Below are 24,158 nucleotides of genomic sequence, written 5' to 3' on the forward strand. Positions count from 1 at the left end.
GCTATAAAACAGAAACATAGATAGATAGATAGATAGATAGATAGATAGATAGATAGATAGAGTGAAAGGCGCTATATAATAGATAGATAGATAGATAGATAGATAGATAGATAGATAGATAGATAGATAGATAGGTGAAAGGCGCTATATAATAGATAGATAGATACATAGATAGATAGATAGGTGAAAGGCGCTATATGATAGATAGATAGAGTGAAAGGCGCTATATAACAGGTAAATAAAGGCTACGCCTGCCAGGATATCTGATGGACACCTCGTCGTCTTTTGAACCCTTTGACCAAATCCTTCAACCTCAGGACGTCTTTTGATTTGGGGGTCCACTGTCAGAGCCTCAACAGGACTGACTGAGGATGATGAGCCAGCGTCCCATCCAGGGTCGGTTCCTGCCTTGCGCTTGATGCCACCAGGACAGGCTGTGGCCCCTCTTAATGCATCAAAGGCCCGTTCCTCAGACTCGGGTTCAAGCTCTGCCTACGTCTGGTCCTAACGGAGTCTGCCTGCTCCCTGCCTGATGGCCACCTCCTTCTCACCTCCTTCTTCCCCCTAAGATCTCATGTGTGACTTTCATTTTTCCCCAATGAGTGTCCCTGGTGCATGGCGTGGAGTCTCCCAGCAGGTTGTTTCTGAGGGGCTTTTATTCCCAAGCCCACTGGAAAAGGATTAACAGGCAGAGGCAGCACTTGAGTGTCGGGGTCTCTGGCTGCTCTTTGTCTTCTGATCTTTGTCCCCACACAAAGCCATTTTGTAATCCACGAATGGCCGTCTGCTCCCTTTGCGGTGTCACAAAGACGGGGGTCTGGGGAATTAAACGGAGCGTTCTGGTGACACAAAGGCCAAAGCAGGCGGTGGGCCACTGCGGACGGGGCCGAGCCGCGCGGTTCTCCTGCCGTGTCCGCGATGCCGTCCCGTGTCTTCGGAGATCGGGCAGTTCCCTGGTTCGGCGATCCCCCTCCCCCAGGTGTGCTCTTCGGCACGACCCCCTCGGTCCGCAGCTGACGGTCTTCTTTCCCAAATGAGGACGAGGAAGTTTCGCTGGAAAGAGAAAAGAGAAACCGGGGGGCCGTCGGTCTGTTTGAGAAGAAAGGCTTTAGTAGCCGAGCCGCGGCCCCGCAGCTGATTGGACCATCATGACCGAGCTCGAGTGCTGATTGGCTGACGCTGCGGCCCGGACAAGCCAGTGCGCTGCGTCCGCCGATCAGCGGCCCGCCCATTTATTATCTTTATTAGAATTGTATTATTATCATCAGGCAGAGAGGTGAGGGGCTTGACGAGGACGGAAAGAAAGAAAGAAAGAAAGAAAGAAAGAAAGAAAGAAAGAAAGAAACATGAGTGCAAGACCCCGTCTTGTACTAACCTGCAGCCGGGTGCGCCAATAAGTAGCCCTCTAGCAAAATATTAAAGTGGGCAGCTGTGCCACATCTCCTCAGGTTGGACAGTTCCTATCAATTTTTTAAATTCTCCTCAAAGTGATCCTGAGAATTAAAAGGCCATCTGGTCATCTGCAGCAGGAGATCCGGAAATAAAAAAAATGTCCAGGAAAAAAACCGTAAAGAGCAAAAGTAGCAACAGCCCGACCACCAGCCTGCAGAATAAAGACGGCGGCAAGGCGGCCAAGGGAGGCGGGAGCTTCGAGGTCCCTCCGAACGGCGTGGTGCATCCGAGTCGACCCTCACTGAGCAACAGCAGCGAATTCTACGACGTCGCCTTTAAGGTGAGTCTCTGCTGCAGTCTGGCACGGGGGGCAGCGCTCGGGGACTCGAGCCCTCCTGCCCTCCTGCTTTGATGCGTCAGGGCGACGGCTGGGAACCGCGAGCCTCGGTGGCGACCAGGCGCTTGTCACCCTCCGCTTCCCTCGTGCGCTCTGAAAGGCGCTATATGGGCCTCGATGTGAACGGGGAGTGGGAGGTGGGGGGGATTGGGGGCTCCCCGGGCTCCCCGGCTGCAGCCTTACCGTCCAAAGGAGACGCGCGCCGCGCACTTAGCAGAGCATCTGCGAAGCTTTGAAGAGCTCAGCGCCTGCGCCGCTCGTTTGCCTTTCTTCCCGCGGGCGTTTGCGTTGTGCAGATGTCCGCGTCGCTCGTTCGATCAGGAAGTTCAAGCGTCGCGTCACCCACGAGCGGTCCCAGGTCGAGGAAGCCCCCGCCGATCGGAAGACAATCAGTCAGCCCGGCGCCGAAGCAGAGGACGTCGTGTACCGCCGAGCGGGGCTGTCGGGGCTGCGATGTGCGCCGGCGACACGCGGGCGGACTGACCACTCCGTAGATGATATAGCGCCTTTCGCGGAGCCCGCCTCACAGAGAGCTACCTGACCAGGTGTAGTCCACGAATGGCGGGCCTCGGACCAGGGGTCTTCGTTTACAGGGGTTCTGTGGGAATTAAAAACGCCGGACGACGAGAGGGCAACGGAGAGAAGCCGCGAAACGACTGCACGCCGCGAATCATTAAAGCTCACGAGAATGGAGGGTCACAGGTTCGCCCTGCTGGGGGTGGCACTGGTAGTAGTTGTGGGAGTCCTGGTCGTACTGGTAGGAGTCCTGTCAGTAGGAGTATTGTGACAATGAGTATTGTTAGCAGCGCTGGCAGCACTCGTCGCATTGTTGCTATTTCTGTTGGTGTTGCTGATAAAAGCAGGAGACCCTCATTAGTTCTTATTAATGGCGGTGGGTTTAGGAGAGGGAGGGAGGGAAGGAGGGAGGATTATTGCCACGACCCCGAAGTCCCCTCCTTGTCCCAGTAGGGTTCAATGTAAGCCTGGATGGTCTCGACATTCCCCGTTCCGATTTCTTTCTGGCCAAGATCGCGTTTCCGCTGTGCCAGTATGCCGTGCCCTCTTGCCAGTGCAATGCCGTGCCCCGTGTCACCGACTTTTCCGCCTTTGTTTAAATTCAGGCTTCTAACCTAAAGACGGACATCTAAAGCTCGTCACTGAAATCTTTGGGCAGCGGGCGACATTCCGATCTGCAGACAGCGATGTTGGGGGCACCGATGGGGCACTCGAGTTTGGCATGGATTGACTTATAGTAGACGCCTGTCCCACGGCTCATCCTCGCAGACACACGCGTTTTGTCCCCGCTGTCCCCTCGTATTCCTATGGCACCTCTAGGACGTCTTGTCCCTAAGCTCCCACCGTCGGTGCCAAGGTGACTCAGTGGTGCCAGGGCAAACATTGCAAAGCTGTCCCTGCCCTGGATGTATTGCCGGACCTTTGCAAGGCACAATAAAGTTCACGTGGCATTCAATAAGAGTCAAAGTGCGTTTGGGGTCCTATGCGCTGCCATCACAGGGAAGTGCCCAAGTGTCAATACTCCTGTCTGAATGGCACACCAGGGCACGACAGCATTTCTCTCAGACCTGGCATGTGCTCCCTAATACGTGGGCTATGTGGGCACACATCTCACTTGACTTGAGTGGTCTTTTAGCCCACCTGCTGGACCCTGACAGGGACTGTGATTTGGCACACACAAATATGTCGAGTTGCCCACCTTGTTAATGCCAGCATGCTAACACAATAAAATGGTAATCCCATCTGCGGTTGGCTCCTGCGTCCTGCCAGGCTCCCTGCCAGACTGTGATGGTGAAAGTGGCTTCCACACACATGGATGGATGGATTTGCCATCTCCTGAGTTTTTAAAAACGTCCCCTTGAAGCAAAATGGCATGCAAGCGGTGGCCTTCATGGTGACAGCTGTGGCATGGCATGAGTGAGGGAATTCCAGAGAGAGGTGCCCACTGGTGTCCAGGCAGATGGGATCATGGGACAGCGGGGGGTCCGAGCCAAGGCTGCTGAGAAGAAGAGTAGAACCTCGAGTTGTGCCCAGGTGGCTCTAAATCGGTCAGCGAGATCGGGGCTCTGCCATCTGCACGGGTGGGCACTTTGTTTGATTGGCCATCACCTGTGAGTGACCTAATTATGGCACCGGCCCCCCGGGGACGTGTCGTAGCCCTCGTTATTGGGGCTCCTCTGCCTGCTCTCCTGCTTCATAATTCACGAAAGGAAGTCGTTTGTCACAAACTGGATGGCACTGGGAGCACATCTGCCATTGACGAGGACCCCCCACCCAAGCCGCCACAATGTCCCCTTTGCCTTCATACTGTGAGCTTTCGACAAGGTGCCCACATGTAGGCCATTTTGGCAGGTGCCCAGGAGACAATCCTCGGCCAGACTGGTGGCTGTACCAGCTCCACAGCTGGAAGGGTGGCATGTTGGGTCTTGGAAGATTCGGGGCAAATCCACTGTAAACCGCAAGTCACAGACCCCCGAAGGATAACAAGTACTGACTGGAAAATGTCAGCCCTCAGAGAACTGGTGGCAGGGCAAAGAAACAGAGGTGTGGCACTCTGTGAGTTTCTCCTGGGCAAGGCAAAGGGCAAAGGGAGGTTCTGGGATTAAAAGAAGGGGGCATGCAGATGACACGACAGAGGCTGGCACTCACCTTCAAGGCTGGGTATGGGAGGGTCAGCTGAAAGGGGAGATGGGCCTAATGAGTGGGTGTCACCAGCTCAGATGCACCCATGGCATTGTGGTGACTATTATGACCTCTTTAAGTTCAGGTATGGCATTACTGACAAAAGTGGGCACCGGCCTAATGAGTAGGTGCTGCCAGCTCCTATATAACCATGTGATGAGGGTGAACCCTGTGACCACCACAATCTTTTCAAGGTCTGGTGTCGGGGTTACAGTCCAAAGTGGGCACCAAAAGTGTTGACCTGGTGGTGCCCACATTTGTCAGGTGTGTGTTCTCTTCCACTGTGCATTGTGGTGACATTAAGGTGCCCACCTTGACTGGAGTTGTCCTGACAGTGGGTTTCGTTTTTCATTTTCATGTTCTTGCTCGCTCCCAATGCATTGTAGGGGTCTATCGGGGGCATTCACCTGTGTTTGGACTGGAAGTGCCACTGAGTCATTACGTCACCTCTCTGTCATGGCGACACATGCGTCAGTCCACTGATGCCATCTTGTTCAGTATGTGAATTCGGCAGTTTGCAGTGGGTGCCTCTGTGCGTGTGCATCCCACTTGAGTGCTGGGTGGGCATCCGCTGGCTCTCCTAACACAGGTCCTCTTTTGGGAAGAACGGGGACAAGGGGCTGTGCCACAGAGGGGACCCTGGCATCAGCAGTGTCGGCTGCCCTCTCAGCTTCTGCTCTGATTTCACTTCTCATTCCTTTTCATGGCTGACTCCTCAAGCTTCTCCTTGGCTGAATGACAGCAGGTGGCCGAGTGCCAGCGGGCCACCCGCTCACGTGATGCCACATGCAGCACTGGAGTCCATTAAAGTGATTGAGTATCGATTACCCTGTGAAGTGCAAAGAGGAAGTTAATTAGCACCTCGGGCCGGGCTGGCACAGGGGTGTGCGGGCAGCGTGTTTGATGGGTGAGAGTCACCGAGAGAGACGCGCTAATGTGACCTGAGAACACCTAGTCAAGGCGCTATCTAATAATTGGTTTTAAGACAAGCTGGCAAAGCCAGACTCTTCAGGTGTGTGCCAGGGAGCGGCACCCCCTCCGGGCTGGGTCCAGATATGCACCTCCTCTGTGGAGCCTGACAATAAAGCGGTGGGCCTTGGCATTTTGAGTGGCAGAGCTGAATGCAGTGACAGTGACGTCATTATTTTTGGCAGTGCCACACTTGTCTCAAGCTGTGCTTCATGTGGACGGCGCCCCCGGTGGACGTTCCTAATCATTTGGTCTTATTTAGGATGAATTTGAGAAGCGGTGGCAGTTGTGAAATGACAGCCTTTCTAATCATCAGGATGTGACATTTGGTGCTGAGGTCAGCCTTTGCTGTATATAGCGCCTTTCACTTAAAGGCCTCGGTCATCTGCGGCCTTGTCATTGACTGTAAGACCACCAGACTGGACGAGGCCACAGTCACAGCCCTCAGTCCCCGCCTTCCCCATCATTTTCCTGTGCCCCCCAGTCCCCACAACGCTCTTCATTTCTCCCAGTGACTTTTGGTCACATTAGTCGAGCGTCCATCTTGATCGAACGTGCTGGGCTTGAGGGACCACATCAGGAGATCTTTCCTGCTGTGGAATGGTGGGCTCCTGAGGGTGGGGCCAGATGCCACACAACTGAGGCGCTGTCACCCCCAATAAAGGTGGGCTCCTTCACGCCATGATCTGAATGGCGGGACCTGCATGCCCGCCCCACCCACCTTACCCAAACTTGCACGTGATCCCAGTGTGGTGCCCTTTCCTGGTGTCTGACGCTGCCAGGATGAGCTTTAGATTTCACTTAAGGACGAGCAGAGCCTTTTAGGTGACAAAGTGACTTCCCAAGGCCACCCTGAGCTGTCACCAAGACGACGGAACTCACAGTGGCCTTCATGAGACACAGAGAGCGTCACAAGAGGGGGGAATGCTGCCCGCCTCCGACTTGCCAGTCCCTGAATGCTGAGCTCCCATTAAAAATGGCACCCGAGTGCATTTGCTTTATTTTATATAGCGCCCCTCTACGTGGGCATCACCCCGCGGTACTCAGTGTCCCACTGTTTCTGGAAGGGCTCACCGGGGGCCACACTAGGCCAGCAGACTGGGAGCATCACCATGTGGGTACAGCTGAATGGCAAAGGTCAGGAGGTGGCCTCAGGGCTTGACTGGCACATGTGCGTGGCTCCACTTCACAGAGCGCCTTTCTTTGGTGGCACATTCAGTTCAGTATTTCTTGCAGTTCATGTTGGTGAGTTTGAGAGTCTGAGTGAAACTTCCAGTGCCAGCGTGAAGACCCCAGGCATGCCCAGCTTGCATCATCTTCATCTGTCTTTGTCTTTTTTCCATTTCAATAGAAGACCATCATCACGTGGCAGGCTCACCCCCTAAGGTGCCCGACAAAACGGTGCTCTTAATTACCATGGCACTCCATAGGTCTGAATTTTGTGTGGGGATTTAATTAAAGTTAAAACAACACAGACGCAGCCTGGCAGGGTTAAAGGCTGGCAAATGCCTGACTAACAGCTGGCATGGAGTCATGGAGCCTGCGCAGAACAGTGCCAGCAAAGTAAAGGGGGCTGCATGGCGACATGGGAGCAGCTGCCCATGTGTAACCTTGTGTGTCCAGAGCATGACCCTCAAGTGGGTGGCAGTGCCCGCCTCAGGTAAGAAGGGCCCTCTCTAAGTGGCGCGCCCTTTCTGCAGGCCCTTCATTCAGTGGCCCCTTCAGGTGTCAGTCCTATGGGGGGCTTACCTCACTTGCATTTAACTGCTCGTTGACAATGAAAGGCGCTATATCCATTCAAAACTTTGGCCAGTTCCTTGGTGGGCCTCAGGCACAAGTCACTGATGTATTTAAGGTGACACATTAGTCTGACCCCCTGTTTGCCTCAGACCACCAGGGTCCACAGCATAAGCCCCCCCCCCATTGTCCCTGCTGTCCTTTCAAAGCTCAAGGGGCTTTTTTTGAAGACATCCAGGGTGGGCCTAGATAAGCTGCAGTAGTGGGTGGTCCTCGCTGGCTTCGTCACACTGACCCCTGCCCTTTCTTTACAGGTGATGCTGGTGGGCGATTCTGGTGTTGGAAAGACGTGCCTGCTGGTGCGCTTCAAGGATGGCGCCTTCCTGGCAGGGAGCTTCATCTCCACCGTAGGCATTGACTTCCGGGTAAGTGAGCGGGGGATTTCTGGGTGAGTGTGTGTACACTGGCACTGATGCTAGTGCCCCACGCTGGCACAGCACTCTGCACTCCAAGTTACTCCTCACACCAGACACTTTTACTAGGTTAGGACTGAAACAGCTGGCAGAGCTGGTGAAGGTGGCACACTACCCTGCATGATGTCTAATGCCCCGTGGCCACTGGCTGCAGGCAGCTGTCTTGGGTTGACCCTCAGACTCTCATATACCCAGAAGTCGTGTGTACTCTTGGCAGGGGCATCTAGTGTGGACTGGCCATCCACCACAGACTTGCCAATCTGACTGACTGTGCCCTGCCACTGTGGTCCTCTCCCAGCGTATGCCAGTCTGCTGTTCTATACTGTACTGTAGTGACTGCCGTGGCTTTGTGGTCCAAGTGGAATGCCATCCTGTGACTTGAGAGATGGTCTGGCACAGCATCAGTGCCACTGGCTACTGTGCCAATCATAATAGGCTAAATGGATGAGACCAGGGAGGGTGGCGCAGTCAGGTGTCATGTGCCAAAGAGTGTCAGCTTGTTACGCTGCATGAGCAGGCACAATGACAATAAGGCACCAGGCAGTCAGATTGAGCTGGCATAGCGCACCTTGTTGTCCACAGTGGCGACATGCCATATGGAGAGCGAGAAGAAAGACCAAATGAGAACAACAAAGTGAACTCAAGTGGAAATCAGCAAGCGGGCATCGGGGAGCCAAGTCCATCCGTCTGACCGGGCATCAGGCCAACGCCATCCTCCACTCGTCCATCTAACACGTCACACCTCCGTCCACCTGAGTCATGGGTCCGTTCATCGGTCCACTCCAGTTCATCCCCCCTTTGCCCTCCATTGAAGCCCCCCGTTCTCCTGTCTGTCCGCCTGTCCAGGTTCACCTGCTCCTGGTCTGTACGGTGGTCTTGCACTCTTCCCGTGTTCCTCCCTCCCACATTCCCACAGGCGTCCAGTTTGGTTCACAGACAGCTCTAAACTGGTCCCGTCTGACCGGGTGTGCATGTGCCTTAAGGTGCCATCCGGCGTCCCACTCGGCATCACATCCTGCCATTCAGTAAGCCAGTGGATGGGTGAACGGGCCCAGTGGAGGACTTGAACCTGTGCCCTTGTGCTCCTCAGTCCACTTCCTGGATTGGCTCCCTCCTGTGCCCTGGGTGCCCACCCTCTTTGGGTCACATGACCAGAGCTGATGCTCTTCTCCTTGCTTGCCTTACCTTTCAGTCGCCATGGTAACCACTTAGCAATGCTCCAATCAGAGCGGCGTCATACCTTGACTTGGCATTGAGATGCGGGTGCTTCATGGCAACCTTTGTTCTGACTTGGTGGGACATCTGCCAGAGCTGTCACTCCATGTGATGCACCACTCAGTCGGTGGGGGCCGGTGGTCCTTCACGGGGTCCTGCTCATTCATTCAATGGAAGCCGAATTAACATTTGGACCAAACGTGTGACAACGATGACTTGTGGGCCTGTCACAGGGGTCTGTCCTGCCCACCCAATGACATGCCTGACACCTCTGGCCTTATCCCTCTGCTGCCTGGTGACATTTCTTACTAGGCCCTCACATAAAGTGGTCTTACTGTTGAAAAGGCTGGTGCTGAGCCTTGGCGTGGTGGTCCGCATTGGCCGTTGACGGTTTCTTTGACTTGGTGATCTACTTAAGGTAGACCTTGCTGGAGGTGCCCTGCCGCCAACTGGTCACAGGGATGGACTTCAGGTGTTGTGCTGTCCTTCTAAGGAATCGTCACCAAAGGACTCTCGGGGTCCCAACCAGGTAGAACCCCAAAGGCGATGGATGGAAATGAAAACAAAGAGCAGAATCAGCTGCTTTGCTGAGGTGGTCCAGCAATTGACAGACCACTACTGGCTATGCTCAATGGGGCGGGGCTAAAGGTGGGGCAGGCGTGATGGCACCTCGGACCCCCTCAAGACCCTCACCCCAATAAATCAGAACAGCGTCTGTTAGTGACTCAAGGGCTAAGGGTGCACATCTTGTGACCAGTGTGGTGGGCGGGCAGCTGTGCCACCTCTTTCTTATAGAATTACCAGACCATGTGGGCAAGGTCAGAGGGCATATGCAAATGAGCACAGAAATAAGCAGCAGCACAGCGGCGGGCCGAGCGACGCGGGCAGATGAGTGGACCCCCGAGCCGCCGCTCCCGCACTTGAACGTCTCCCCGCGGAGCCGCGGCGTCGGTGGAGGGAGCAGGTAATCGTTAGAGAAGAGCGGCGAACAATGGCAGCCCACGTTTGATTAGAGTGCACGCGCCGCAAATTCCTTAAATTACAGTCTTTCATCTCGCTAACGGGCTTCACAAATGGAGCCTGTCGGCTTTCGTCGCTGCCCGTTTCAAAAGAGCGCCGCGAGCGACACGCAGACGGAATCGCAAAGTGGATTTCTAGCGATTAGGCGGGCAGTGCCTGCAGCGCCAAGTCTTTCGAAATCTCAAGAATGGGAGTGAAAAGCACATCGTTGCTGGGCATCGAGCATCTCATCATTTGGGGCACCGGGATGAGAAAGGGGGAAGGGAGAAAGGAAGCTTCAGTGGGCAAGCAAGGGGTGTGCCACCCCCACAGGGCATATGCATGCGCCAATCTGTGCCATCAAAATAACAGGAGACGAGTCGAGGCTCCACCCTGGCCAACCTCATTTAACTGACTGAAAGAAAAATCAAAAAAGAATGACGGCGACTGAACAGTGCCCAAGGGGGCTCCTCGTCCCTCAGACGCGGGTCCAAAAATGAGCGCCTGCTCACATAGAGGGCTTCTACAAGGGGCGGGACTTCCTGGGCTGACGACCTTTCAGTAAAGCAGATGAAGGCGGAGAATGTGTCAGCAGCAGCGCCCCCTGTCGACTCAGGGTGGCAGTGCTTACCTTAGGAGAGCCCTGGAGGTGCCCCCTACACTATAAACACTGCATGCGCCTATGTGTCTGTCTGTAGCTGTGCCCCTCTCATTCCAACAGGTGGCGCATCACAAACTCATTCTACGAATTCCAAATCAAACGGCATGTAACAGAGGCTTTGGTGGGTGGCACAGCTTGTCTAACACACACACACACACACACACACACGCAGCATGTAGTACACAGGAGCAGACAAGGATGTCACAATGTTGGGGTCCCAGCTGTGGTGCTACCCTCACATGTTTGGCTCAAGTCTTCATCCAAGGTGACTTACAACATTTGAGATTCAATTCTTTTGTTTTACCAATCAGGGCACAGGCAGGTCATGTGACTTGCTCAGGGTCACATGGTGTCAGCGGTGGGATATGAAGCCATAGCCTCAGGGTTTGAGGTCCAAAGCCTTTACCACTACGTCACACTGTTATTAAAGGTAAAGTGGTGGCCAACAAACTGGTGGCTTAAATGCCCAGCGGTGTCACCTCATTGGCAACATTCACCACAAGTGGGCAGTGAAGTCAAGGCCGCCGTAAGCGCATCTCACAGCAAAGCCACCGTAATTGTCACCCTCAGCTATTCCAGTTGTCATGATCTGCTCCATGCAATCAAATGTCTAGTGGAATGGGGACACGGCCTTCATGCTTGGCACTGCCCACCTCCTTGCCCGTAGCCCCTGCTGTGGTCTGCCCGTACCTGAGCTCAGATGTGCCCAGGTGCAGCCTCAGTGGCTTGAGGGCCGAACCCTTTTAAGTGACTCCCCAATTTAAAGGATGTGTGGACTTTGACATCTTGCTGCTTCAGAGTCGTCATCGTCATTACGGTCCCATCATGTGACTTAGCAACTGGCCACCCTACTTGTACCCCCTGCAACCCCCTAAATCTTACAATCATTTTACATTGTTCTCTCGTCTGTTGAAAGTGTGCGTGCCCTGGGTTCTGTCTGGATTCTTTGATGATCCAGCTGGCATTGCCACAATGTGATGACGGGCAGTCCCTGCCAAGGAGCTCAGCGTTTCTCAGATCTGCTACCCGCTCAGCATGTCAGATTTCACTTCCAAGATGGCCCTGGTTTTGGTGCTGCTACTCCTTCTGCACCCCTCCAGCTCCATAATCTGGTGCCCTTGTCTTGGCACGTGATCATGTGGCCTATGCCATAGTTGGCACAGCTGGCAAGGACACTTCCATGTCAAAAAGCTGGGAGACAGAAACTGAGTGGCACTGTGAGCATCATTGAGCCTTTGGGGCACAGCTGGTCTTCAGCACTTTAATAACAAATTAATAATAAAGTACAAACAGCCAATCACAGCAAGGCACGGGTGGCAAATCCATCACTCTGGCATTATCACCAGGAAAGCACTTCAAAACTGGCACAGTACTCTAAGGGGCATGGTGAAGGTCAGGGTGTGGATAAATGATGGCATTACGTTTCACAGAAAAGCACAAATCTTAAAACACAAAAGAAAAAAACTGGCATCTGAGTGGCCAAATGTGCCAGGAAGGGCTGCTAGTCAGTACCAGTGAAGTGGTGCCCTCACTCAAAAGGAGCCCAAGCAGAGCTTGGCAACTTCTCAAAGCAGGGGTGTCACCTCCAGGGGTCCCACGGTGGCACTTCAATGCTCCTTTCAGAGAGCCTGCAGCCCACCGTGTAGCACCCCTCCTGCCAGCCCAGCATACGTGTTCCTTTCCGCTCGCCCGCCGCTGATTGCGCCATCAATTTCTTGGAAGCTGGCAGGAGGGCCCGTGTCGCTCCTTGATTGCCTCCTTTCAATGTTGAGATGACGCTGCGCTGGGCACATCCATTGCTGGCTCGCTGGCGTTTTCCGTGTGTTTTGAATTTTCTAATTCCCGACGTGTTCATAAAAGTCGGAGTCGTCCATCGTGCCCATCGACCTCGCGCTTCTCCTCCGCCATGTTCACCTTTCTTCTTCTTTTCTTCTGTGTGGTTGAGGTAACTGTGCTGCCCCTGGGAGTAAACCAATTGTGTCAGGGAGCACAGACTTTAAATTGGGAGGGTGGCAGGTGGCACTTACATGAGGCACCTCATCTTGAGTTGTACACAAAGTGGGTCTGCACCCCTCAACTGCTGAGTGCCATTTCAAAAGATACCATCTCTCTGCGTTGCTCAGTCAAGAGCGGCATGACATCGTGTGCCATCACATATCATCCAATTCAGTATTGCCAAGGGTGCCACTGGACACAAGGGAAGAGCCAGCCCTGAATGGGGCACCAATCCTTTGCAGGGCTGTACTCTAATAATATCCATCCATCCATCCTCTTCCGCTTATCCGAGGTCGGGTCGCGGGGGCAGCAGCTTCAGCAGAGATGCCCGGACTTCCCTCTCCCCGGCCACTTCTTCCAGCTCTTCCGGGAGAATCCCGTGGCGTTCCCAGGCCAGCAGAGAGACATAGTCCCTCCAGCGTGTCCTAGGACCTCCTCCCGGTTAGACGTGCCCAGAATACCTCACCAGGGAGACATCCTGATCAGATGCCCGCGCCACCTCATGTGACGCCTCTCGATGCGGAGGAGCAGCGGCTCAACTCTGAGCTCCTCACCTTATCTTTAAGGGAAAGCCCAGACACCCTGCGGAGGAAACTCATTTCAGCCGCTTGTATTCGCGATCTCGTTCCTTTGGGCACTACCCACAGCTCATGACCATAGGTGAGGGTAGGAGCGGAGATGGACTGGTAAATTGAGAGGTTTGCCTTACGGCTCAGCTCCTTTGTCACCATGACAGACCGATGCGGACCCCCATCACTGTGGACGCCGCACCGATCCGCCTGTCGATCTCACGCTCCATTCTTCCCTCACTCGTGAACAAGACCCCGAGATACTTGAACTCCTCCACTTGGGGCAGGATCTCGAGAGGGCAGTCCACCCTTTTCCGGCTGAGGACCATGCTCTCGGATTTGGAGGTGCTGAGTCCCATCCCAGCCGCTTCACACTCGGCTGCAAACTGATCCAGAGAGAGCTCAAGATCACGGCCTGATGAAGCAAACTCTAATAATATACGTTGATAAACCAAGCGTGGCACAGTGGCTCGGTGGTGCAGCCTGGCAGCTCAAGGGACCTGAATTCAAAGCCCAGCCTGCTCCTTGCCTTGTCCCCACAGTGCCCGGTACCCGTGTATAATAACTGATGGATCTGGGCATTGAAGGAGTTCATAGGCAGGTTGGCTCCATGGTTAGTGCTGTGGCATTGGGGGCATCGTCCCTTATCTGCATGGCATTTTCATGTTCTCCCTGGTTATAGTCTGAGGGCTTTTTCAAGTATGCTGGCATTTTCACATGTTGGTTTGAGATAGTAATTCTGGAGGTGCCACACTTGCTGGCAGAGGGATGAGTGGCGCATTTGGCTTTATGTCACTGTGCTGGCACCACTGACCTATTCAAACCCAAATATGAAGACCGTCTTTAGACAGACAAGGAGCTTGAGACGAGTGCCCACTCTCTGTGGACATTGAGCCATGCCAGTCACATCACATGTGCCCTGCATAGGGGCTGAATTGCCTATCAAAGCAAATTACCATAATGTCAGATAGTTGAGTGACAAGTGACAGTTCTGTCCAGATGAGTAATGCTTCCATGTGGCCCCTCTAGCTTTCACACGGCAGCGTTTTGTGCCAGGTCCTCTTTATTACCCTGGCGCCAGGGTCGACAACATTAAAGGCTTTCGAGCGCATTTCTCTTTGTGTGTTGCCCAAGGTTCACCCATCATGACACGCCAGCCATGACAGATGCCCGCTCGACAAGGCCGTGCACTTCAGTCTGCGGCTGCTCTCCTTAATGGGCTCTTAATAAACCGGCAGTCGAGGGCACAGATGGACTCACACGTGGAAGTCGTGCTCAATTAATGAAGTCGGGAGCCGCTGGAATTGAGTTAGGACCTCCAGTCGGTCAAGATGGGCAAGCAAAGCCCTCAGCGTGCACAGAAAAGATATAGGAAACAAAAACAACTGAGCATAGGGTGGCACAGGAGCTGGTGATGCCACCTCACACTCGAGTTCAAGTCCTGTGCAGTTCACATGTCCTCACATGTCTTTGGTGGAATCCCAATTTATGAACCAAACCCAAAAGAATAATTCACCCCAAGATATGTGTGTGTGTGCCCTGCAGCAGACTGGCATCCTGTCCAGAGCTGCTTCCTGTCATGCATCCTGTGGTCCTTGAGTAGAATTTCTAGGAGGTTCTCCTGGACCCCCCAGTTTAATCTCCAGGTTTCCTCCCACATCACAACAACAAAAAAATCGCTGCCTCTAAAATGCCCCTTTTGAGTGGTGCCCGTTGTGCCCGGTCTTGGCTTTCTGAAATCGTAGAACGGGCAACGTAAACCATGAAGTCCATTATGAAGTAAGAACAACTCCACCATTGGATCAGGTGCCATAAGCGGTGGAGGGTGACGGACTGACTGGCACGCCAAAAGGCAGGCTGTGGTGCCCACGCTGCTGTCCGACTCTTTGTCAAATGCTCAATTCACTGCCTAGCTGTATGTGGGCGTCTTTTCAGGTGGGACCGAGGACGGGCACTGGAGGTCCGTTAGCTTTGTCATCGTCAGCTGGTGTGACTTGTCCTGGGATGTAGTGATGTAAGGCGCTATATAGACCCACAGAAGGTTGGCTTATTGCCGCATTATGGAATGAGCGAATTGTGAAGGAGTTGCCCCCGTTAGAAAGACGGGCACTAAATGAGGCCACTGGTGGGCGGCAGGCAGCGGGACCTCGTCACAATGGAGACGCCTGAGAGTTTTAATGCATTTCAAGTGGACTCCCACACACAGCTTTGCTTTTATGGGTGAACGTGGAGAGAGGAGGGCACGCTGGGCACTTTGAATTTAAAGGAGCATGGCAGGGTCCCACATTTGCTTTCTTGCCGATCTTCAGTAAGTTTCGCCTGATGTGCGTCAAGGAGTCACACGACACGATGAGCGCAGTGACAACTGCCGCGGTCACTTGGGGCGTCAGCCAGCACGCCTGTCACCGCAACAAAGCCACCGATTGAGGACTTCCTGCAAACTCAGTGACAGCCCAGGCCAGCGGAGCAGAAGGGTGAAATGGGGTCCTCGGGTGTTGACGTCAACCCGCCACGTGGGGCCCCACCCACAGAACGCAAGGGCGCATGGGTGAGGTGGCTTGGGCCCGTTTTCAGCTCGTGGTTCTTCTTTCGCGTCCCCTCAAAGTCCCAACATACTGCAACTCGAGTGATCAGTCTGAGCCCAAAGTCCCCCCGAACCGGGGCTGAGGGTCTCCTGAGGGTGTGCCCGATTGAACTCGTGGAGATGAGGCAGGCGCCGCTTTAATTAATCGGGGGGAGGCGAGTGGTCCCGTGCGTCTGCAGCTTTTTAAAATTCACCTGCCAAATAATTTGTGCCACGAAACGAAGGATCCATTAGTCAAAATGTGCCCGTTGCACTTAATCAGCGTCAGACGGCGACACCTGATGGCACCGCGCGCTGCTGTGATTAATGACGCTAACGCTTTTATTTTTTAGTTCTTGTCACTTTTGAAGCGAGCGGTTTGTTGTTGGGGGGGCCCAGATTATCATTACCTGAATGCTTCAATTGCCCACAAGTGGCAGTTTATACAGCAGGTGTTACTGAGCGAACTGCCTGAGACGGGCACCATGGCAGTCCCCCAGGATGCCAACACGAGATGCTGCCCTCATTTTCTATTCTCACAGGGTGAAGTTACTAAACGTCTTTTAAGGATTTCTCGGCTGTTAATCGTTACTCGTGATAGCAGCCGCCACCTTCGCCAGTAGTTAAGCAACGGGGGGCTTTGCTTCCAGCTGCACCCCTTCTATGCTGGGCCAGCGCACGGACAGATTAGGCCTGCACCTTGAGTGACATCGTTGAGTCGCTGGCAGCTGTGTGCGGGCGTCTCACCCTTCTCATACGGATGTTTGAATACATGGCTGGCTCAGGTGCCACCCCATGGGCACATTTAGCGTCACCACTCTGCATGGCCTTGGACTGTGACAGGAAGCCCACGCAGGAAGCCCCCCAGACTTGAACCTAACGCTGTTGGTTGGCAGTTCTCTCAGTCCAAGTCAAGCTGACTACGATGACCTAAATGTGTGATCCCACTGCCATGGGCACAGCTGATATCCACCACGTCGCTCTCTGCCCCACTAACACTGCAGTGCCTCGCCACGCTGACCAGGGTCTCCACCATCATGCCAACATATCTTAGATACCAAACTGAAGGAAACTTGATCTCAGACTTTGTAACTGCTTGGCCCAATGAGGGTGTGGCACCCCAGACCACTTTGCTCGGCTCGGGTGCCAATTAGATCACCCAACTGCCCTGACAGACCCAATGAGGACAGTCCACCTGCTGGCACATACCATAAGGCCCTCCGTGTTGCCCACGTGCACTCTGCAGTCACTCCCTTGTCCCTTCTTGATTCTTTGTGCTCCTGCTGGATCTCCAGTGACAGTTCAGAGTGCCACATGAGTATTTCATTTGCAGTGTCAGGCACAGTATTGGGCAGAGCCCTGTTAGTTTTTATTCAATGTTGCCATCTTCTTCACCATCTTCTTCCTCTTCTCTGCCAGGCCTGAGGTGGAGCTGCCATTCACACCACAGATTTGGCCCCTGTGGACCCCTCCTGCCCTGGGTGGTGGCGGTCAGGACTGTGGACAGCTCTGGCTGGACTCCGTCCACGTTGTCACAGGGATTTGATTGTTAGGTTCTCGCCTGTCACTTTGGTGGCACTTATTCAAAGGAATGTTCTGCTGTTGGAGAGTTTGTCACCTGTGGGCTTTTCCTCAGTTTGTCCATTTCAAAATAAATGGCACATGTGACAAAGTGTCACCCATGTCAGCTGCCATGGATGGGGTGCCAGTCTGCTACTCACCATGCATGCCAGTCTGACTGTATGAGTGTAACACTGCAGAAGGAAACTCGTGGGCACACATGGAAAAGGTGCCAGCTCCATGTAGAAGGCGAAGTGGGGGCTAAAAATGACCCCCGCACTGGCCATAGCTGCCTGTTCTCAGGTTTTGGGTGCCACGCTTGCCTAATTTTGTCACTTACAGTCATTTCGTATTGTTCTCGATCTCGTAGGATTTGACTTGGCATCTTGTAAGGAACACAGGGACCCCAGTGACATCATGGGGGCTGAATGGGGGGACGTGTTTAGAACGGAATAACGGAGGTCAAAGGGAGGAATGCATCACTCCAGGTCAGGAGCCGCAACTTGGAGCGACAATTTTCAATTCCTGAAGGGGCAGAGAGGGGGCTTAATAATCTGAAGACATGAATGGAACCCCATGCTGGAGGTCCGTGTAGCACTGCAATTCTCTACACACTGGCGTCCCATCCTGGCATCCACTCCGTGGTTGGCACCTCATCCTGACATCTTATCCAGGGTCGGGTTCCTCCCTGGACCTGCTGGATGTTGCTGGGTTGGCACCTCATCCTGGCATCCTGCCTGGGGTTGGCACCTTACCCTGGCGTTCCATCTGGGGTCGGGTTCCTCCCTGGACCTCTCTGATGTTGCTAAGTTGGCAGTTATTGAGGGGCATATGGTGTATGGTGGCGCCCCTCGTGTGTCGAGTGGACATCCTCATTTATTTCATCGTTTCTTCCCAGTGCATTGGATGCCCACCCCATTTGGATGGTGGTTTCTTTTTTTGTTATTTTGGTGGTCCACGTATTCATTTGATGGCATACTGTGGCACTCGGGTGCCCCCTCTAGGGTGGCATGCTACCGCGATCCTTTGTCCAGCCCCTTGTCAAGGCACTTTATTGCAGTTGCTACTGCCGGTGTCCCCATTTTGTCCCCCGTCCTCACTTGGTGGTCCCGTGTGACATCCACTTCAGATGCCGCCTCCCCCAGCCGCTGTGCTGCCCTGTTCAGACCCCCCCTTCTACCGCCCCCCTTTTCATTCCTGCTGAATGTTTCATTTCATACGGTGGTCTAATTGGTCCCGGGGGGATTGCCGAGCTCGGGTTCTTCATTTCCAAGCTCCGTATTTTCTCTGAAAGGTCAGCGGAGTGCGCCGACTTTGACAGCCGTGTGCTTTGCGTACAAATTGGGCAGAATGGCGAGCGGCGGTCGAGTGGCACCTCCCCGGCACAGATTCTGTGAGTCGAGGGCATTTGTGATTTAATGAGTGCGACTGAGGGGCCCGTTTAGGACTGGCACTCTGTCATCTCCAGCCAGGTTGAGGTGCAGTTCCACCAAAGGCCAGCATGGCGCACTCTGTCATCATATAGCGCCTTTCACATGACACCAAACGTCCACGAGAAGTGGCCAGAAAGGAGCAAAGGACCTTCAGGAGGAGATGAGGGTGAGCAGACTAAGCCGAGGGGGGCACACACACACACACACACACACATATACGCCCACACAGAGCCCTGCAGGGGTCCTGCTGCCATCTCCAAGGAGGTCTCGTTGACCTTTGGGTGGCTTTGAGCTCAAGAGCGCGTGCTTCACTTGAGTACCATTCTGTGCCAGTGTGCTGCTGCCAATTTATGCGAGGGCACATTGCAATGGGACCCGTGAAACGAGGCTGATAACAAAATGGCACGATTGGCACACAGCTCAGGCGTTACTGCAGACTTAATTAGAGTACAAGTGAGGGCATGGCAGCTCACCGAGGCGTGCCACCTACTCACTTTAAATCTAAAAGAGAATGGCAGCTGTTAGTAACTGGCAACTCGGTGCCCATGATGCCACGCACCTTTCTTTGTGTGACACTTCATAGTCAGGGCCGCTGCACACCTCACCACTTACTTTCTGGCTGGCACAGTGGATACATTGGCACCCTGCAAGTCCCCTCAACCTGTCGGGGCACCACCTGAGATAATCGGGGCTCACTGCTGTCACCTGCCTGGATCACAGATTCACACGTGCCATCTCTGAAACACAAAGCACATGAGGTGCCAGTCTGATCGCCAGCAGGCTGGTTATGAGGGCATATTTTAGAGTTTCAGTTCCAGATGCTCAGTTGTCTTCTTTATGAAAACTGGCACGAGAAAACAGCTATGATTAGTGTGCCAAGCCGGTCTAGGTGGAGGTGCAGAGTGGCACTCAATAATCTGACCAATTTTAAAAGCTGCCAACCAGGATATAAAGCAGAATAAAGCAGGTGATAACTCCAGTGGGCACTGCCACCCTTTGTCACTGTTCACTTTGTGGCTGGGAGGGACTTTAGACTTTGTGTACAAACCCTCTGGTGCCACCGGCTGTCTTTAATGCATCACTGCCAGGCTTACAAAAGGTGAAGGTATAATTAGGAGGGACTGCTGCCTACAGCCTGGCACCAAATGCTATCCTTGCCCACTCTCTGCCAGCTCTGAGAGGTAAGGACACTGGCAGTGGATATTGCCAATTTCTGAGAGCCCCCTGCAGAGTACAGCCATGTGAAGCCTCATAAATATGCCTGCTGTTTCTGCCCAGCTGCTCAGTGCCCATGTGTATACCCATGTATGCAGCCAAGGCAGAATATTCCAAGTTGTATGTGCCCAATTTTCCTTACCCAGGCTAGATGTGTTCTGGTGGTGCTCTGGTGCCCTGCAACAGACATTGGCACCTCAGATGGGCCTTTATGAATTGGCATGTGTGGTTGTGTGGCCATGTGATAAGATTGTGACCATAGTCATTTCAGGTGGCATTCCACAGCTGACATGCCACCAGGACACATATAGCATCTGTGTGCCACCTTCAATGAGCCCCACAGAGGCAGGACACTGAAAATTGCTAAGAGCTTTGCTGCCACTGTCAGCTTTTATACAGGTGGCACCATCAAATGGTAGTCTCAGTGCAGCCCAGCCTGGGCAGCATAGTGGTGTAGTGACTGGCACTACCACCTCACAATTCCTGCCCAGTCCCTCTCTATGTGTGGTCTTGTATGGCGCATGTGTGGCACAGAGAGGTGTTGCCAAGGGACAGGTGTGTTTCATTGGCATCAGGTGAACTCCATCATCAGGGCATTTCCTCCCTTCCTTCATTTCCATGGCACTGAAATCCTCTGACACGCTCATCAAATTCGTGACTCAGCCGTGTTTCTGTGGCTTTTGATGAACCCCGTGCCAGGAGCGGTGCCCTGTATAAAAGGGTGATGCCCTACCATAGGTGACCCTGGGTGCCCTGCATTAGGTGGCCTCAGGTGCCCCATTGTATTTACCTCAGGAATTTCCTCCCAGACATTTGTCACCCCATTGGGTTTTGACCTTCTGACTCCCTCCAGGGTGTTGGCATTCCAGGTGCCCCACTTGCTTTCCGACTGGCCGGCCTCAATGTGCCCCACTTGTGGTGTGTCAGGACCCTCTGGGTTATTCCTGAGAGCTTTGGTCGCTTCCTGCCGATGCCACGTCAGCCTTGGGTTCTGAATTTTCCATCCTGGCCTCCTTAACCCGACCCGGGGTCATCTTTGCCCCTCAGGGTGGTTCTACCAGTAAATGAAGATCTGTTTGGTCCCAGTGAAGTGTTGCCCACCCCAAACTGGCATCACTTGTGCCGCCAGTATAGCTCCCTCACTGACAATTGCACGTCTTTGCCTATTCAAATGCCACTTTGATTTGGGCAATTTGGGGGCTTGCTGAGCTGGCAGCAAACTCAGAGGACCCCGAGGATTCATGCCACCCACCTGGCAGCACACGTGCCACTTCTTGTCAGCAGAAAACCTGAAGAGTTTGTGGAAAGTGGGGCACTAAAGGCTGAGCCGAGCTCATTAGAAGCGAGTCTGTCGGCGTGGCACCGAGCGCCAACTGCAGTCTACAAAGAGGGAGCTGGGCACACGAGCTTTAAGTGCGGCATTATAAATGAGAGCTTTAAGAAAGTAATGGATGGCAGAGCGGCGAGTTATGACACCTCATTAAATCAGAAGAGAAGAAGCACAAAAAATAAAAAAGTCAGCAGGAATCCGAGGCGACATCACAAATTGAAATAAGAATCCAAGAGCTGGGAAGCTGGCAAGGGTGGGGGGCACCGGGGGCCCAGGATATGTACAGCCCTGCTCTCAGTCTGCCACCCACATGCCATCTCACTCTGGCTTTAAATCATGTCAGTTCAGCAGGGGCATGGCAGTCTGGGACACAGTCAAGGTGGCAGTGGGCACTGCCATATCAGGGGTCATGGTCCTCTCCCAGTAAGTGGCACCACCAGGCGGAAACGCTGACCTTGATGATGAATTGGGGTCTTAGGCCTCATAGAATGAGTTCAGCTACCTGGTCAGTCTGAGTGGTCAAGGGCACTGGCTGGGGACCAAAAAGAAAGAGGAACAAGTGGGCAAAATGCCAGGCTTACTGGGCTGACCCTTCAGGGTGGGTACTGACCTCTTGGATGGCTGGCACTTACAGAAGGACCTCCAGTGATCACGAGGAACCAGTTGAGGTGGCTTGGGCATCTAGACAGAATGCGTCCAGGGTGTGACCCGGCATTTGCGCGATAGACATATGCACGCCAACAAAATCGCGAAAGTCTCATGAAATATGCATTACTAGTTTAAAGCATATATAATATCGATTATTCTAGAAGTCAGTATTATGAGACGCGGCATGGCATCAGCATGGCACACAGATAGTCCTTAAGATCACGCCCTGCAAATGTAGGAAGAATTGCAGCAAGGGCGTGCCACTCTCTTGGCCTCTCTCGCCATTTTGTCATGGCACATATGTCTATCGAGCTTTTGTTGGTGAACCGTCCAGGGTGTGCCAGGCATGACCCACTGGCTGTAGTGCCAGGACACTCACTGGAGGGTGATTGACTGGCCTGGAAGGAGAGGGGGGATTCCCTTCAGTGGTCTGCCCTCTTTGCTTGACGTATTGTCACCATGACTCTCACGAGGACAAGTAGTTATCATGTCATTTCAGGTGACTGTCACCAGAATGTCCTCATCGGCTTGGGCCCCAGCCATCAAGAAGTGACTGTCACTTTGGACGCTTTGACAATGTGCGCCTGCGATTGAGAAATGACCTGTGCCACACACGGGCATTCCAGGATGCTGGCAGCAGTGGCATATTTTGGGTGCTCCCTTGTTCTGCTCTGCTGTGGTTGTGGTGAAAGGTGCTATATAAGAAGCAAAGGTGGGGACCCTTGGCAGTGGGCACCAGCATTCTGCCCCACTACCCCTGCTGCTCCCTTCATTGACAGTAATTATGCCATCAGCCCCATGCCCATGTTAGCAGACTGGCAGAATCCATTTCAATGACAGTGAGCCCTGTTTGGCCTTATTGGTTCCAAATGACTCAGCTGTGTGCCCCCTGAAAGCATCTGCTGTGAGGCGAGCACTCGCCACTCAGTGTGGTGGCACACATGACACCCAGCTGTGCTTTGATTTTTTGATGTCAACTGCTTGTGCCACCTGTGCCAATGGGTCCTATTGATGTGATGCCCTTGGCAGGTGACAGGGCCACATGGTGACAAGTAGTGAATGACGCAACATCATCAAAGTCCCTCCTCATGTGGAGGGGGCATCAGCATGGAGTTCGGCTGGGAGAAGGATTAGCACAAGTGACCAAGACAAGCACTGGGCATACAGCTGCCAGTGTCTATTTCTACCACCCAAGATGGTGGACGGTCAGTGATGCTGGTCAGCTATTTGACAAAGAACTGACTGTGAGAAGACCCTGTCACTTGTGTCACCTGTCAAGTCAGATGACCTGAAGGATGAGCCACTGAGTGAAGCCCAGGTGACCCAGGTGACTCTCTTCATGTGACGACCTCAAAATGCACTGAGCACCAGCCCACCTGTATGACTTGAAGGACCACCGCTTGATCCACCTTACGCCCCCCAGAGGTGTTCTTGCTGAAGACGACCAAGACAATTCCACCCAGATGAGTGATCAGCCACTGAGCTGGCATCAGGTGCCAGACTTTCCACACAGCTCTGCTTCTTCGGTGGCCTAGCCTCCAGTGCCCACTTTGTTTGGCACATTGTGACAAGGGCATTTGGAGCAAATCCCCCTGGATCAGCATCCCAGCCTGGCACACAGATGAACGATGTCACCCTGCCCACTCACTGGAGGTCCTCTTCAGACCCTTGTGAGTTTTCACATTCATTCAGCCTGGTCCTCTGAGCCATGCTATATCCCAGCTGGGCACATAAGGGGTGATAAACGTTCAATCTGTTCTTTGTGCTCAGCCTGGCAGGACTATGAGTGCCAAACTCAACTGGCTGCCAGGCCTTGCCAGCTTGCTGTTTTGTTTCAGACTGGGCAACACTGCAGACTGGCTACCCCAGCTGCCCGCGTTCAATTCCAGCCTTTCCCTCACTTTCTGAAGAGTGACAGTGGCAGCCAGGCATGACTGAGTGTATGTGACTTCAAGTGATGACAGACTGGCATCATGTCCAGGGTGGGGTTCAGTTCTGCTGGGTGGGCTTTGGGCCACGTGACGCTAAACGGATTTGTCATCTTTTTCTAAATCTGCTTATCCCAAAACTTGGGGACATCTCAGCAGCACGGGGTTCAAGACAGGAGCCAGACCTGGAGAGGGCACCAGTCCACTGTGTGGGCACATCTACAGGAGCTCAGTCAGGGTGGGCAAATTTAGAGGAGCCAACCCAAATAACTGGCATGAGGCTGAATGAATGGGGACTTGAACCCGGGACCAGTATGGCAGGAAGTGATGTACTATGCTGTCATGTGATTTGTCGCCATCACCACTTGTTTACTGGC

The 24,158-nt window shown here is 53.5% G+C and overlaps 1 protein-coding gene across 2 annotated transcripts in view; it reads left to right on the top strand.

The window, feature by feature from the left end:
• Window positions 1-1,291: 1,291 nt before the first annotated feature.
• LOC120542120 (ras-related protein Rab-26) overlaps window positions 1,292-24,158 on the top strand; it is a 45,139-nt gene continuing 22,272 nt past the window's right edge. Inside the window, exons 1-2 of one of the 2 annotated variants that reach the window (XM_039774286.1) lie at window positions 1,292-1,732; window positions 7,507-7,617. In XM_039774286.1, the coding sequence (XP_039630220.1) occupies window positions 1,550-1,732; window positions 7,507-7,617 (294 nt within the window). In that variant the 5' untranslated portion in view covers window positions 1,292-1,549. Of the gene's footprint in view, window positions 1,733-1,984; window positions 2,335-7,506; window positions 7,618-24,158 lie in introns of those variants that run through there. The other variant, XM_039774287.1, reaches the window with a different exon arrangement.

This window comes from Polypterus senegalus, chromosome 13, assembly GCF_016835505.1.
Source record: "Polypterus senegalus isolate Bchr_013 chromosome 13, ASM1683550v1, whole genome shotgun sequence".
NCBI lineage: Eukaryota > Metazoa > Chordata > Cladistia > Polypteriformes > Polypteridae > Polypterus > Polypterus senegalus.